Below are 13812 nucleotides of genomic sequence, written 5' to 3'. Positions count from 1 at the left end.
TGGCGTAAGAGGTAGTGCGTTTTATTGGTTCAAGTTTTTCTTGTTTGGTAGAATAATTTCTTTTGATACGCTTTTTCGCTCACCATCTAGTGTTGACCAGGGGGTCCCTCAAGGGTCAGTTTTAGGGCCGGCACTGTTTTTAATTTATATAAATGACCTAATTTTTGCAGTTAGAAATAAAAATCCTCTTTATTGCTGTCGTCTACGTCATCCAACAGTCTCCCTTACTCACAACTATAGTTTTGCATACCTCGGATTCTCTTGTTACTTTTGCCGATGATACCACCCTTATTACTTCTGGGAGAACTGAGGATGAGGTTCGTACAAAGTTAGTGGACCTCTTTGAGAGAGTTTCAATTTGGTTTGATGCTAACTCTCTTGCCTTAAATGTTTCTAAAACTAGTTTTTTAGTTTTTTCTCGTATATCCCAGGCTTGTCCTCAAGTATCTGAAATTCATATATCCAAAGGCTTTATTATTAGACCAAAGGATGGCCATGTCCGTTTCCTGGGTATCCTCCAAGATGAAAATTTATCTTTTAAACACCATATTGATTTGATTAAAATGAAGGTATGCAGAAACCTCGGTATTCTAAGAAAACTAAAACACATCTTTCCAGGGCCAATTCTAAGAATCCTATTTCATAGCTTAATTCATTCTTATGTTTCCTATTGTTCAGTCATATGGATGTCTACTTTCCCTTCTTTTCTCAAACCGCTTTCGAATACTTATGATAAAGCTATAAATCTTATCCAGGATGTAAATCGTTCGGCATCTAAACCGTTACTTGATATTAAAAATCTTTATATTCTTTCCTGTGCGTCTTTCGCTTTTCTTCAAATCCATGGTGATATTCCTAGATCCCTTAGATTTACGTCTTCTTTTGTATCTGATCGGTCAAATTATCAACTCCGTAGTTCTCTAAATATCCAAATTCCCCATACACCAACAATAAGATCCGATTTTAATCCTCTTGTTGCGTGTCATTTGACATGGAACACCCTTCCCGATTCGGTTCGAGAATGCCACTCGTTTGGCACCTTCAAAAGACTAGTAAACAAATATTTGTTTTCAGGTGACTAATTTTTTTTACTTTTGCCTGCTGCCAATAGTTTTTTTCATTTAATTCTTTTATTTATTTATTTATTTTTTCTCGTTTTATTAAGCAAATGCTTTACATGTTAAAAGTTCAAATGCTTATGTTTATATGTTTAAGTATTAATGTTATGTTTATATTGTTTAAATCTTAAGTGTTTAAATGTTTAATGTTTATTTGATCTTTTCATAATCCCCCTCCTACAGGCCATGGAGCCTTTGTGGGGAATTGTAGATTGTTATGTAATTATTTTACTGGTATATGGAAAATAAATCTATATATCTATCTATCTATCTATCTATTGAGCCGTTACAGTTCGTTACCACGAACTGTTTGAAATGAAATAATAATATTTATTATAATTTTATATATATATATATATATATATATATATATATATATATATTACTTCGATACGTGGATATAGTATATCATATAGTATATATATATATTATGTGATAGTTGCATTCGATACGTGAAAAAGCACACAAAGCAGTTAACCAAAAAGATGTGAAGTTATATCTCTTTCTTGTTATAAAGAGAACTCGGTACTTGTTAACTATACGAAACACACCCAAGAAGTGAAGTTAGGTTGATTATAATGAAATATAACCTTTAGTTTAAATAATAATACAATGTGGGCTATATATTTGCATATTAGAGGGCAGGGGGGTAAGTATTTGGACAGCGCCCCTAACTTAACATAGCCAAACCCCTACCCCCCTAATGTGCAAATATATATCCGAAATTATACAAGTCCAATGCATTCTACCACCCGTCTTTGCGGCTATGAAACCGGTTTTCTGAGATCTAACCTAAGCGTAATTTTTGAGTGTGTTTCGTTTAATTAACAATTACCGAGAACTCAAAGTAAAGCAATTATGACTTTGACATGTTAAGTAATCAACAAGAAGGAAATCATACCTGAATTGGTTCAGGAGAAGGACTTCCTTCGGAGCTCGCTGAGGTGCCATCTGCTGTAACACTTGTACCTCGTGACCCTTGTCTAATTGGCTGCTGGATAACTATGGGTCCAAGGGTGGCTGAAAGAACTTCTCTGTCGTCCACGACATCTGTTAGCTTGTCATCAGGATCCAGAAAGCACCATTGCTTGAACGTAAGGTTGCAGTTTTGATACAAAGTATCTTCAACCTATAAGGGAGGGGCACCAATTAATACATATTAATTAATACATACTAATACATATTAATACAAATTAATGCATATTAATGCATTTTCGATAATCTTCTGTTTTATGGTTATTCGTTAACCCTAATAGTAGGGCTGAGGATTGAGACGGCTTCATATTCACAGACAAATCTAATGTACATAATCGGGGGTCTCAAATCTAATGTACTTTTCTGGGGGTCTTGGTCATCGTAACAATTTCCAAAGAGGAACGTGGACCTGGAAATCACTACAGGTGAAGTATAATAATCATTCGTACCCCTAGTATTGTGGTTATGTATATTCCATCGGCTATAAAACAAACCACAAAAACACTCGGGCAGCAGGTTCACATCATACATACACATTTCTACAAATATACGCTATAAAAATGACGAAGACCTGCCGTCAGCAATATCCTAAGATCCTTAGTGATATAAATGTTTGTTTTAGTGATATGATATGTTGATCCAATAGTCATCGCTTTAACTGGTTCAATGTATTTTCGCAATTCGTATAATGAAAAAGATTTCATTTTACGAATTAAAAGTTTAAGTAAATTCTAATAAAATTTTGAGATGGCTGCTTCTAATAAACTATTTTGGAGGGTCTTGGTCATCGTTACAATTACTAGGCTAGACCATACCATAGAGGAAGCTCCCGCTAGCGTTCACATAAAAAATCAACAACGCCATCAAGCATTTGGCGTTCCTGTTTTTTTTTTTTCAAGCTTTCTATTTGTGTTTTTTTACAAACTGAGATGAGACACTTATTACTGCACTGATTTTGTCAATTACGCTAACTACGCTAATTTTGCCTTATTATTACACGAGAAAATGCCAAGAAATACCAAATGCTAGGTGGCGCTGGTGAATTTGTTTGTAACGCTACCGCTGGTTTTCACTCTTGTAGGTTACATCCTTTTTGCACTAGATAATCTGTCAGACTTTCTTTACATTTGTAAAGAAAGTTCTTTACATTTGTAAAGAAAGTAAAGAAAGTCCAAGTTAAAAAAAAAATGACTATCAAAATCAGAGCTCTCGTGCTTAAATACCTGTTGTTTAATTTCTTGTTATCAGTAACAACTATTTTGTGTCCCTTAACACAGCATTGAACTTAACTTAGAACTCCTAAAAATATTAGTTTTACTGAAATGCAGCATAGAATTCGAAGTCTTTTTTGACAAAATTTAACTTGGATCCCTTCCAAGGCCGTATCCGAAGGAAGGGGGGGTAGAAGTTTTGACACCCCCCCCCGAAATGTTTGTCCGACTCGTAAAACGTAACAAAACAGGGTACTGGTGCATTATAGGCTATATAACACAGTGCTATAGACTGTACAAGGAAACCAGACATGAAAACCCGTCAAACGGGTATTTGCTATCTAAATGTATTGCAAAGCGTGATTTCTCATTGCATTTACAATATTTGAACTGATATTTTTTGGGGTTTAAGGGGGGGGACGGTACCTAGGTTAGATTAGGCTATGCATTTAATATATGCTATGCTTTGCCCCCCACCCCCAAATGTGCAAATATATAGCCCAAATTTGTTTCTAAACTATTACATATTCCTCCTATTTTCTTTTATTTTATTTCATTAGAACTAAACAAAATTGACTTCTTTTGTGTGTTATATATAATGCACCAATACCCAAAAATGAATACAAACCAATTTTGTTACGTTTTTAAAGTATTTTTTGTAAGCCCCCTCTCCCGAAAAAAAACTGGATACGACCCTGTGCCCTTGTCTATCAGGTGACGCTTTCTTGGTTTCCAGGTCAAGATAAAATTTTTAATTCTATCTCTATTTATATTATGTCTAAAATTAGTTCCATTGGCTTTTCTTCTGCGACTTTCTGTAGAGAAAAGAATACAAAAGTGAAAAAACATGCTCGTAAAATTATTTGTCACAAAATGCAATACTTCTTATGTGTTACGTCCCATAATTTAGGAAAAAAACACTAGCGATCCTATTATTACGACAACTATTTTGTCAGCGTTGTTATATAAATACACTTCACTACTTCCCTGTCCCTATGAGGAATCATAAATAAGTACAAGTTTGAAAATTGACGTAACAACTTATAAAGAAAAGTGGCTAGCCTGAAAATTGAACGCATTTTTCCTTTATATTTTCCCCTTTGGGTTTTAGCATCCCCTGGATCGTCGTCCAGTTTTCAGCTGGTTTTTGGCAAAACTATCTTGAAACTTACACTTGGATTGCAAGTCTTAATTATAAATATTTGCAAACGGCAATAAAGGACACAATTAGTAAAACACCGTTACTAAATACCACCGTTATTAAATTGTTTCACTTTTTTCTTTTATAATACCCAGTCTCCTATTAAAATTTAGCACAGAAGAATAACACTATATGGTAGATACTGTTTTTTGTTCTTTTCTTCTCCACTTTACCGGTGATTACGCAAAATCTTTGATTACTCTCTAATAAGTAACATTCTTTAACAAGTCTTTTTTTTACCAATTTTTTTTGTTAAAACAATAATCTTTTAATTGCTTTTATTCTTCAATGGAATTTAAGACTTTCGAGATAATTTTTTATGACTTTGTTTTTCAATAAAAGAGGGAGTGTATTTAAACGACTCAATTCAAAAAGCATAGAAGTTGATTCTATGCTTTTCAAAAGCAGACTTTCAAAAAAAATATATATTAATGTTCAACTAGCAAATTTGTAAAGAAATATTTTTATTATTAAAATTAGGTCAAACTATTAAATTTTGACACAAACTATTATTTTTTACTATGAAAATTAGGCAATCAGTAAAATTAGATCAAACACACATTCAACATTAATTCAAAACTATCTGCGAGTTTCAAATTACTGACGTCATACATTCAGGTCCCCATAGGAAGTTACCAATAATCATTTCCGCACAATTACCATTGGATTATATAAACTTTCTATTTGAAAGCGGAAATCTTTGGAAATATAACAAGCCTTTTACTAAGTTTTAGATACAAATGAGGCGTGATTCCTTCTAGTAAAAATTACTAGATGGCTAGAGCAATACCCATTGTACATTTAAAACCTCATATGGACCTTCCTTAGTTAGGCCATGGTGCTTCAAATGACGTTATGTGACACTTCGGTTTACAGTCCCTCCCCTTAAGCAAACCAAGTCATATCGATTCGCCCAGTCAAATTTCTCCCAACAGCTATCGTAAATCTTTCTTAGCTACGCCGTGGTACTTTAAATGCGGCTGTGACATTCTTGTGGCCCTTAGATTACAGTTCCTCCTCTTAAACTAGCCAAATCATATCGATTCGTCCAGTCAAATTTCTCCCAACAGCTATCGTAAATCTTTCTTAGCTACGTGTACTTTAAATGCGGCTGTGACATTCTTGTGGCCCTTAGATTACAGCTCCTCCTCTTAAACTAGCCAAATCATATTGATTCGTCCAGTTCAATTTCTTCTAAGGTATCTTATTTGTTCTTCTTCTTGTTTTGGATTGTTATAGAGACACTTTCGCGAAATGTCATCACCGGAATCAAATCCCGGACCCTGTAGTGGGTTGTTGTAGCTGAGTTCGAACTTCGGGTCACCTCTTACGAAGTAGAGATTAATGCAACTGCCCCACTGGAGGACAACTTATTTGTCTCTCGAGAATTATACAAGTTTATGTTGCTCCGTTTAATGCGTAAAATTCCCCTCTCAGTCACAGAGATTGTTAGGAAACGGAGCATTGTTATCATACAGTTTTTGCCGCATATAAATTGATCCAAACGTATTCTTTACATTAACTTTTTGCTTCCCTTGTGTGAGACGTATGGCAGGCTAAAGTGCCCCTTTTTGAAGTGCCACAGCCAGGGTTTATCTCTCTAATTTGTGCGTGTCGGAACTCTATTCCTGAAGATTTAACCTTCTTCCGTGGATTAGGTTTTGAAAAATGAGTAATTAGTACCCTAGTATTTACTAGTCTTGTCTACCCCATGCTCCTTATGCGCTCTCTCAGCCGATCTTCTTCCTTAAAAGTTGCTTCTTAGCCCCCTTTGTTTCAGGGGATCAAACCTACAGAAAAAAGTACCTGCTTAAAGTAATGCTATGAGTATCGGTTATTGAAACTGAGGTAGGCGTGGCGTCGGCATAAAGTTTCACAAGCAAAATTGTGTTAATAAAAAGTATGAATCGTCGCGTTAGGATGATATATATATAAAAGAAAAATATTTTTAAAGGTATACCAAAGACTAAAAAGAGTAAAATTAAAGAAACAACTGTTTTAAAACGATAATCTCCAGATACACCAAAAAGTAAAAATAAAATTCTCCTATTATGCCTACTTAGAAAATTCGGACTTTTCAAAATTGAAATGAAAACGTGGGCCAGTTATCATATTTATCAACTACTGAAGGAGAACTTTTTATGTCTTGATCGCCCCACACTTCGACCTTTAGACGTTCCTGCGATCGATTGACTCGCAAACGCTTCCAAGCCAATTTAGGCTCGGGGGAGGGGGTATAAAAGTAACTTTTTTGGTACTTACGTGTTATAGCGACCACACTGTTATTTTTGATCTAAGTAAAACCCGGTTTCTCTGTCTGCATTTGGAGATAATTAGCTGAGTTTCAGTGAGATAAACTACTATACAAGTATATTTTAATTAAATATTTAATATATAGAGTTGGTTAGGTTAGTTATTTAACATAATGCATTCTGGGCGGCCTGCTTTTCATAATTCTCTGTTGTAGTTTCCATGATTTTGTTACTAAAGTATTATATTTTCATTAAGTTTTGGTGTATTTCATTAGGATTAACCTAACTTCACTTGGGTGTAGTCGCTAAAACACGTAGGCTAAGTGCCTTTTTTTTAGTAAGCTACAATAATTACGTTTTCCAATTTGTAAGCTCAAATTAGAGCAATTTAAATATGTGATTCAGTAAAAAGCCAAAATGCTCAAGTCCACCTTGTTCCTTTCTTTTAAATATTATCGCCGAAACCTTAGTTTGATTCTTAATTTTGTGTTCTCACAAGAGTATTTTTCAAAGACGAGGATTATAATCCGAAAACGACCAAAGGTTTTTGAGCATCGAACCCTAAATAATTTGTTTCAAGAAGCCAAACTGAATACGTCCATACCGAAATGAACGTAAACAGGTTTTAAGTATTCAAAGACATGAGCAATCACAAAGAAAAAAACCTGGATGCTTTTATAAGACAGATGAGTAGTGCACTAAAATCAAAACAGACAACGCATCTTTATCTTTAATTTTCCCTCATTTGTCGAGTGATGGAATTACTCATTTTGGCCTCTGAACATTCATGCCACTGACATCCCATGACCACCAACACCACTTATGAACAAAAAAAGGACACACATAAAAGCCACCAAAAACAAGACACAGCACACAGCTCTTTGCATATATTAGGCTCACCAGTGCAACTCTGTAAACTCCGACCACCTCCTTTTCCGTTTCTAAGCCATGCTCAAACACAGAATAGGTTTGGCTTCGTCGATGAAGTCGAACTCGCTTTTTAACCCCTCGTTCGCACTTCAGCAAGCTACACATAGATGGGTACTGATCGAACATTGACATTCGCTATTCACTGTACCGAAAATAATAAAAAGTTAGCCACTTTCCCCAAAATACAAGTAAGGATGAAGAAGAATAAATATCAGTTGTAACAGGGACACAAACTTGTCTATTCAGGCAGAAAAACAATCAATAACAATTCTAATCCAGAAAGTGCAAGCGTTGAATCTGAGGTTTAACAATCAAACAACATATCCAAGAATACGAGCAAAATCTTCGTTAATTCCAGGTGTTTGCTTCGCGTAAATCGCAGACCTTGACCTGTAATGCCAAATGATCAGGCAAATTCAAAGGCACTGTCTATTATAGATATGTCATAATCTATGTCAATTTATTCCTGTATTAGGTTAATTCTGATATCATAGCTTCAAGGAAAAATAAATCAATTCCAAAAGCCAAATGTATTTCACATATGGTAATAACACTTGTCACATTCGGCATCCAGCTTAAGTTTTCATCCAAAATCCACCAACAGTGGAATCTACATCGTGCGGTTCTTAAGTCACTAAAACTAATCCTTGACTAAAATTCTCTGGCCAAAATTCATTGAGCGGTTACACCTTAAAACGGAAACAAAGGCTGTTTGACAATTATAAATTAAATTACTACCGATACAAAAAAAGACAATTTAAAAAAAATTGAAAATTTACGAAACAGATTGAAGAATATGAGAACAGAACATTTCTTAGCCTCAAACCTCAATACTACATGAGAAATTCCTGATTTCAGTTGGCAAAGCCGATAAATTGGCGCAAAGGCTTTAATTAATAACTGTAGTTTTCTATATTTTTTAAATGAAAAAAATAAACAAAAGATGATGGCGAGCTAAGTGTAAATGAAGGAAATCCAACTGACTTACGAAGTTTGCTCCCTCTTTTAACATGCTGACAGACATAGAGTAAGAAAGAAAAAGAGGGGTGGGGGTGTTGTTGGAAAAAATATTTGGTTATTTGAACCAGAATTGGCTTCTTCTATAGCCCCCCCCCCCCCCAACACACACATAAAAAAATATTTAACTTCGATTCCCCATGCCTTCTTATTTTGCAAAATAGCTTTAAGGGTGTGTAAAGTGCCAGCGAAAACCTACCATCCCCATCGATCAATCCTAGTTTGTAAAACGCCTATTTTGTAAAACAAAATGCGATGATTTGGGCTGTTTTATCAACAACGAGCTGTCAATTTTTTAAAATTCATTATCAATCTAATTTCTGACCTACTGGATCCCTACACACTGACTATGTGGCAAACGTCAACAGAACTTATTCCGTTTACGCCCCTCCCCCTTCAAGATATACTACTCATTAGTAGATCTTGGTACTACCTAACGGAAGACCGAAATAGTAGAACAGTACCTTTAATTACTCGAAATCTAGCAATAAAGTAAAAAGCCTTGTGACACTTGTCAAATAGCCTTTATCTGTTCAAGCAATAATTTGTAGCAATAAAGCTGATTACCAGATCACTATTTAAACTGACCCAAATTTGCTGGTAAATTTTTTATTACTATTACTAGCGGTTTTATTCACTATGGTCGCACACCATTTTCATCACTCCAAATTTATGGCCACACATAAAAGCAACAACGAATCACTGTTAAAAGCCAGAATCATTTCCATTCCACAAGAGATACGTGATAGTGTTTGTTAATTTCAGCTTTCAATTATCTCAAATTACGGCTTCCAATTATTCATCACCAAAATCTCACAGTAAACTAAAAACATAGTCATAAGCTTCGTATGAAACAATAGTCCACATTTTCCGCGCAAACGTACCAGACTAAGTAACGAGGCATAACTATATGGTAATACACTCATCATACATATTAACTACTTTTAGTGGAAATAGAAATAAAAATTGGCACAAATCTCTGGTTCAACGTTCACAGGATGAGTGCATCGGAAGTAGGCGGAATTGCATACTTCACTAAGCCTAACCGTGATAATTAATAAAAGGCTGTCACAAATACACTGGACAAACACGCTTTTTGAAGGTAATCAAACAGCACGTCCTCAGATATGCAAGCATCCATGGGAATTTACGTCGGAGAAGGAGTGATGTAAGCCTCTGGATGGGGAACAAATTTACTAAAATATAAAACAAGTTATGGTATGATAAATGGTATGACATACCGGGTACTCATAAAATTTCAGAAACATTGAGAAGGTCTCGAGCCCCTCCCCCTACTTATTCGCATTCGTGCTCCCTTCAAAATTTTACAAATAAAAATAAGTTAGATGGGAATACTTGTATTAGTTTAAACCATGAATTGACGAAAAATCAGAATTATCCGTGTACGCAGCGCAAGACTGTTCCACGGGAGGCAGGTACATTTATATAAAATAAAACGTTTATATAAAAGTATAAATTTTTACTTTTATAACTTTAATAAATCGAATAATATTAGCATTTTGATTAATAAATATCAGTATATGTATACTAAACTGATGCATATTCATTTGTATTTTTTTCAGTAAAGAGAAAATGATGTTATGGCCTTGGGAAGGCATAGGGGTTTTGAGACCTACTCATGTTAATTTCTGCTCGTTTTGAGTTTGACTCGGTTATTTATTGTAATTTGTTTTCTTTTTGGATTTCATTTATTCATCATTCCTGATTTGCACTAGTTTCACGCTTCGTAGATTATTTGATTTTATTTTTGCTCATTTTTTGTTTAATGGAGTTCTTTACTTTTCTTTTAAAAACTTATTTTGTGGAAAAAGCTTTTTCAATTAATTTCTGTTCGTTTTATATTGACATAGTCTTTTCAGAGAAAAAGAAAATAATACTTTAAATATTTTCATTTTTTTAAGATTAATAGTTTGGCCTGCTATTTGTATGCTGGAGAAAAGTTTTCAGCAAATTTTAACAACATACTCCCTATTAAAAATCTGGATAAAAATAGAAGTGTTTAATTTAGATTCATGCCTCGTCTAGTTGACCTGAAATAGATAACATGATACCATTCGCAAAAAAATCTGTATACTTTCTTTGATAGCTTGGATACACCTACGCTATTTTAATTTTGTTAAATAGTAAGAGTAGAAGCAGCCCAAAAAAACTTTGAACATAAAAACCTCAGTCGTTCTTGGGATACTGCTGAGATGCCTTATTGGAAATTAGCATTAACACAGTGCATTTTGATTTAATCTTATGGCAACATTTAGTTTTTAAAAATAAAGTCAAATGGGAGGGTGGGCGTTGGAGGGGTAATAGTTTTCCTCCAATCACTTTCGACTATTAAAAGGGGCATCAGCCCTTTCTATTTTCAATCAAATGAGCCCTTTTCGAAGTTCCTACGACAACTCCTTCGATACAAATTGCCCTGGTCTAAAAAAAAAGAAAAAAATAATACATTATACCCACATCGCTCTTTACTATAAAAATGTCAAGCCTTCCAATCACATTCGACTATTAAAAAGGGCACTAGGCCTTTCCATTTCCAATCAAATGAGCCCTTTTTGAGTTTCTACGACATCACTTTCAATAAACACCTTATATGCTCCCAGGGTATAAATTACAACTCTTACCCTAAGGGCAGTGAGGTTGGTTGTCATTCTCTAAGACCCAATTTCCAGAACTTTTTAAACAAAATGGCTATCTCAAAATTTTGATTGGATGTGTCTGGGAAAATGGTGGGCGAGAGAGGGGTGTTAGTCTTTCTCCAATCACTTTCAACTATTAAAAAAGGCAATAGCCCTTTCAATTTCCAATCAAATGAGCCCCTTTGAAGTTTCTACGACAACGCATTGAATAAAAACCTTATATGCCCCCAGGGGATAACTTACAACCCTCGCCCTGAGGGATGGGAAGGGGGTTGTCATCCTCACAGACCTAATTTCCAGAACTTTCTACTACGTTGAACAAAATGGCTATCTGAAAATTTTGATTGGATGTGTTTGGGGGAATGGTGGGCATGAGAGAGGGGTTAGTTATCGTCCAATCACTTTCAACTATTAAAAAGGGCACTAACCCTCTCAATTTCCAACTGAATGAGTCCCTTTTGAAGTTTTTACAATAGAGTCTCTATCATCAAAAACCTTATATGCCCCCAGGGCATAACTTACAACCTTCGTCCTGGGTACTCGGGAGGGTTTGTCATCGTTAAATACATAATTTACGGAACTTACAACTATGTTGAACAAAATGGCTGTCTCTATACTGTGATTGAATGTGTTTAGGGAAATGGAGGGTGTAAGAGGAGGGGTTAATTACTCTCCACTCACTTTCGACTATTAAAAAGGACAATTTCAATTTCCAATCAAATGAGCCCCTTTTGAAATTTCTACAACAACTTTGTATATAAACCTTATATGCCCCCAGGGCATAACTTACAACCCTTGCACTGAAAGCTCTGATGGGATTATCATCCTAAAAGGCCTAATATCCAGAACTTTCGAATACGTTGAACGAAATGGATATCTCAAAATTTTGATTGGACGTGCTTGGGGAAATGGTGGGCGTGAGAGGGGGGTTAGTTGCCCGTCAATCACTTTCGACTATTAAAAAGGCAATAGCCCTTCCAATTTTCAATTGAATGAGCCCTTTTGGATGTTTTTACAACATCAATTTAAACACATAAATAAAAACCTTACATGCTCCCAGGGCATAACTTAAAACTCTTGCCCTGAGGGTTGTGGGGGGTTGGGTTGTCATCCTTAAAGATCTAATTTCCAAAACTTTCAACTGCGTTGAATAAAGTGGCTATCTAAAAATTTTGATTGGAGGTGTTTGGGGAAATGCTGGGCGTGAAAGTGGGGTTAATTGTCCTCAAATCACTTTCGACTATTAAAGAGGGCACTAGCCCTCTGAATTACCAATCGAATGAGCCCTTTTTCAAGTTTCTACGACAAATACTTCAATAAAAACCTTATATGCCCCCAGGGCATAACTTATAACCCTTGCCCTGAAGACTATGCTCAAAGGTATAATTTGCTGAACTTTAAACTGCTTGGAACAAAATGACTATCTAAAAATTTTGATTGGATATGTTTGGGGAAACGGTGGGCCTGGAAGGGGAGTTAGCTGCCTTCCAATCACTTTTGACTATTAAAAAGGGCACTAGCCATTTCAATTTCCAATCGAATGAGCCCTTTTTGAAGTTCCTACGACGACGCGTTCAGTAAAAACCTTATATGCCCCCAAAGTAAAATTTACAACCCTTGCCCTGAGGGCTGTGGGGGAGTGTCCTCCTCAAAAACATAATTTCTATCTGGAAATCCACAACACTGAACAAAATGGCTATCTAAAAATTTTGATTGGATGCGCTTGAGGAAAAGGTGGGCGAGGGAGGGGGCTAGTTGCCCTCAAATCACTTTCGACTATTAAAAAGGGCCCTAGACCTTTGAATTTCCAATCGAATGAGCCCTTTTTCAAGTTTCTATGACAAATATTTCAATAAAAACTTATATGCCCCAATGGCATAGCTGAAACCCTGTGCCCAGAAGACTGTCGAGGGAGGGTCGTTCTCAATTATAAGATGTTCTGAACTTAAGGTGCGTGCAAGAAACTGGTTATCTCCATATTTGTAGGGGATGGGTTTTCTAAATTCTTGGGAATGGCCGGGGTGTTAGTTGCCTTGCAGTTATTTTAAACTAATTAAAAAGGCACAATTCCTTTCAATTTTTAATCAAATAAGCTGTTTTTGAAGTTTCTACGACAACGCGTTCTATGAAAACTTTATATACCCCCAGGGCATAACTTAACAATCCTTGTCCTGAGGGCTGTGAGGGGGTTGTCATCCTCAAAGACCTAATTTCCAGAACTTAAAACTACGTTGAACAAAATGGCTATCTCAAAATTTTGATTGGATGTGTTTGGGGAAACGATGGGCGTGAGAGGGGGGTTTGTTACCGACCAATCACTTTCAACTATAAAAAAGGGCACTAGCCCTTTGAATTTAAAAATCGAATGAGCCTCTTTTGAAGTTTCTACGACACCGCGTTCTATAAAAACCTTATATGCTCCCGGGGCATGACTTACAACCCTTGCCCCGAGGG

General features: G+C 35.7%; 1 protein-coding gene across 6 annotated transcripts in view; it reads right to left on the bottom strand.

Annotated features, from left to right (window-relative positions):
• The window catches only part of baz (par-3 family cell polarity regulator), a 229921-nt gene that overhangs the window by 160968 nt on the left and 55141 nt on the right, over nt 1-13812 (bottom strand). For all 6 annotated transcript variants that reach the window (XM_089105453.1, XM_089105456.1, XM_089105454.1 and 3 more), the window contains exon 3: nt 2020-2247. In XM_089105453.1, coding sequence (XP_088961579.1) covers nt 2020-2247 — 228 coding nt within the window. The remainder of the gene's footprint in view (nt 1-2019; nt 2248-13812) is intronic.

Source organism: Artemia sp. Qi Xiang Cuo, chromosome 19 (assembly GCF_049724085.1).
Source record: "Artemia sp. Qi Xiang Cuo chromosome 19, ASM4972408v1, whole genome shotgun sequence".
Taxonomy (NCBI): Eukaryota; Metazoa; Arthropoda; class Branchiopoda; order Anostraca; family Artemiidae; genus Artemia; species Artemia sp. Qi Xiang Cuo.
The sequence above is the reverse complement of the archived record's forward strand: the minus strand, read 5'-3'. Positions and strand labels throughout refer to the sequence as shown.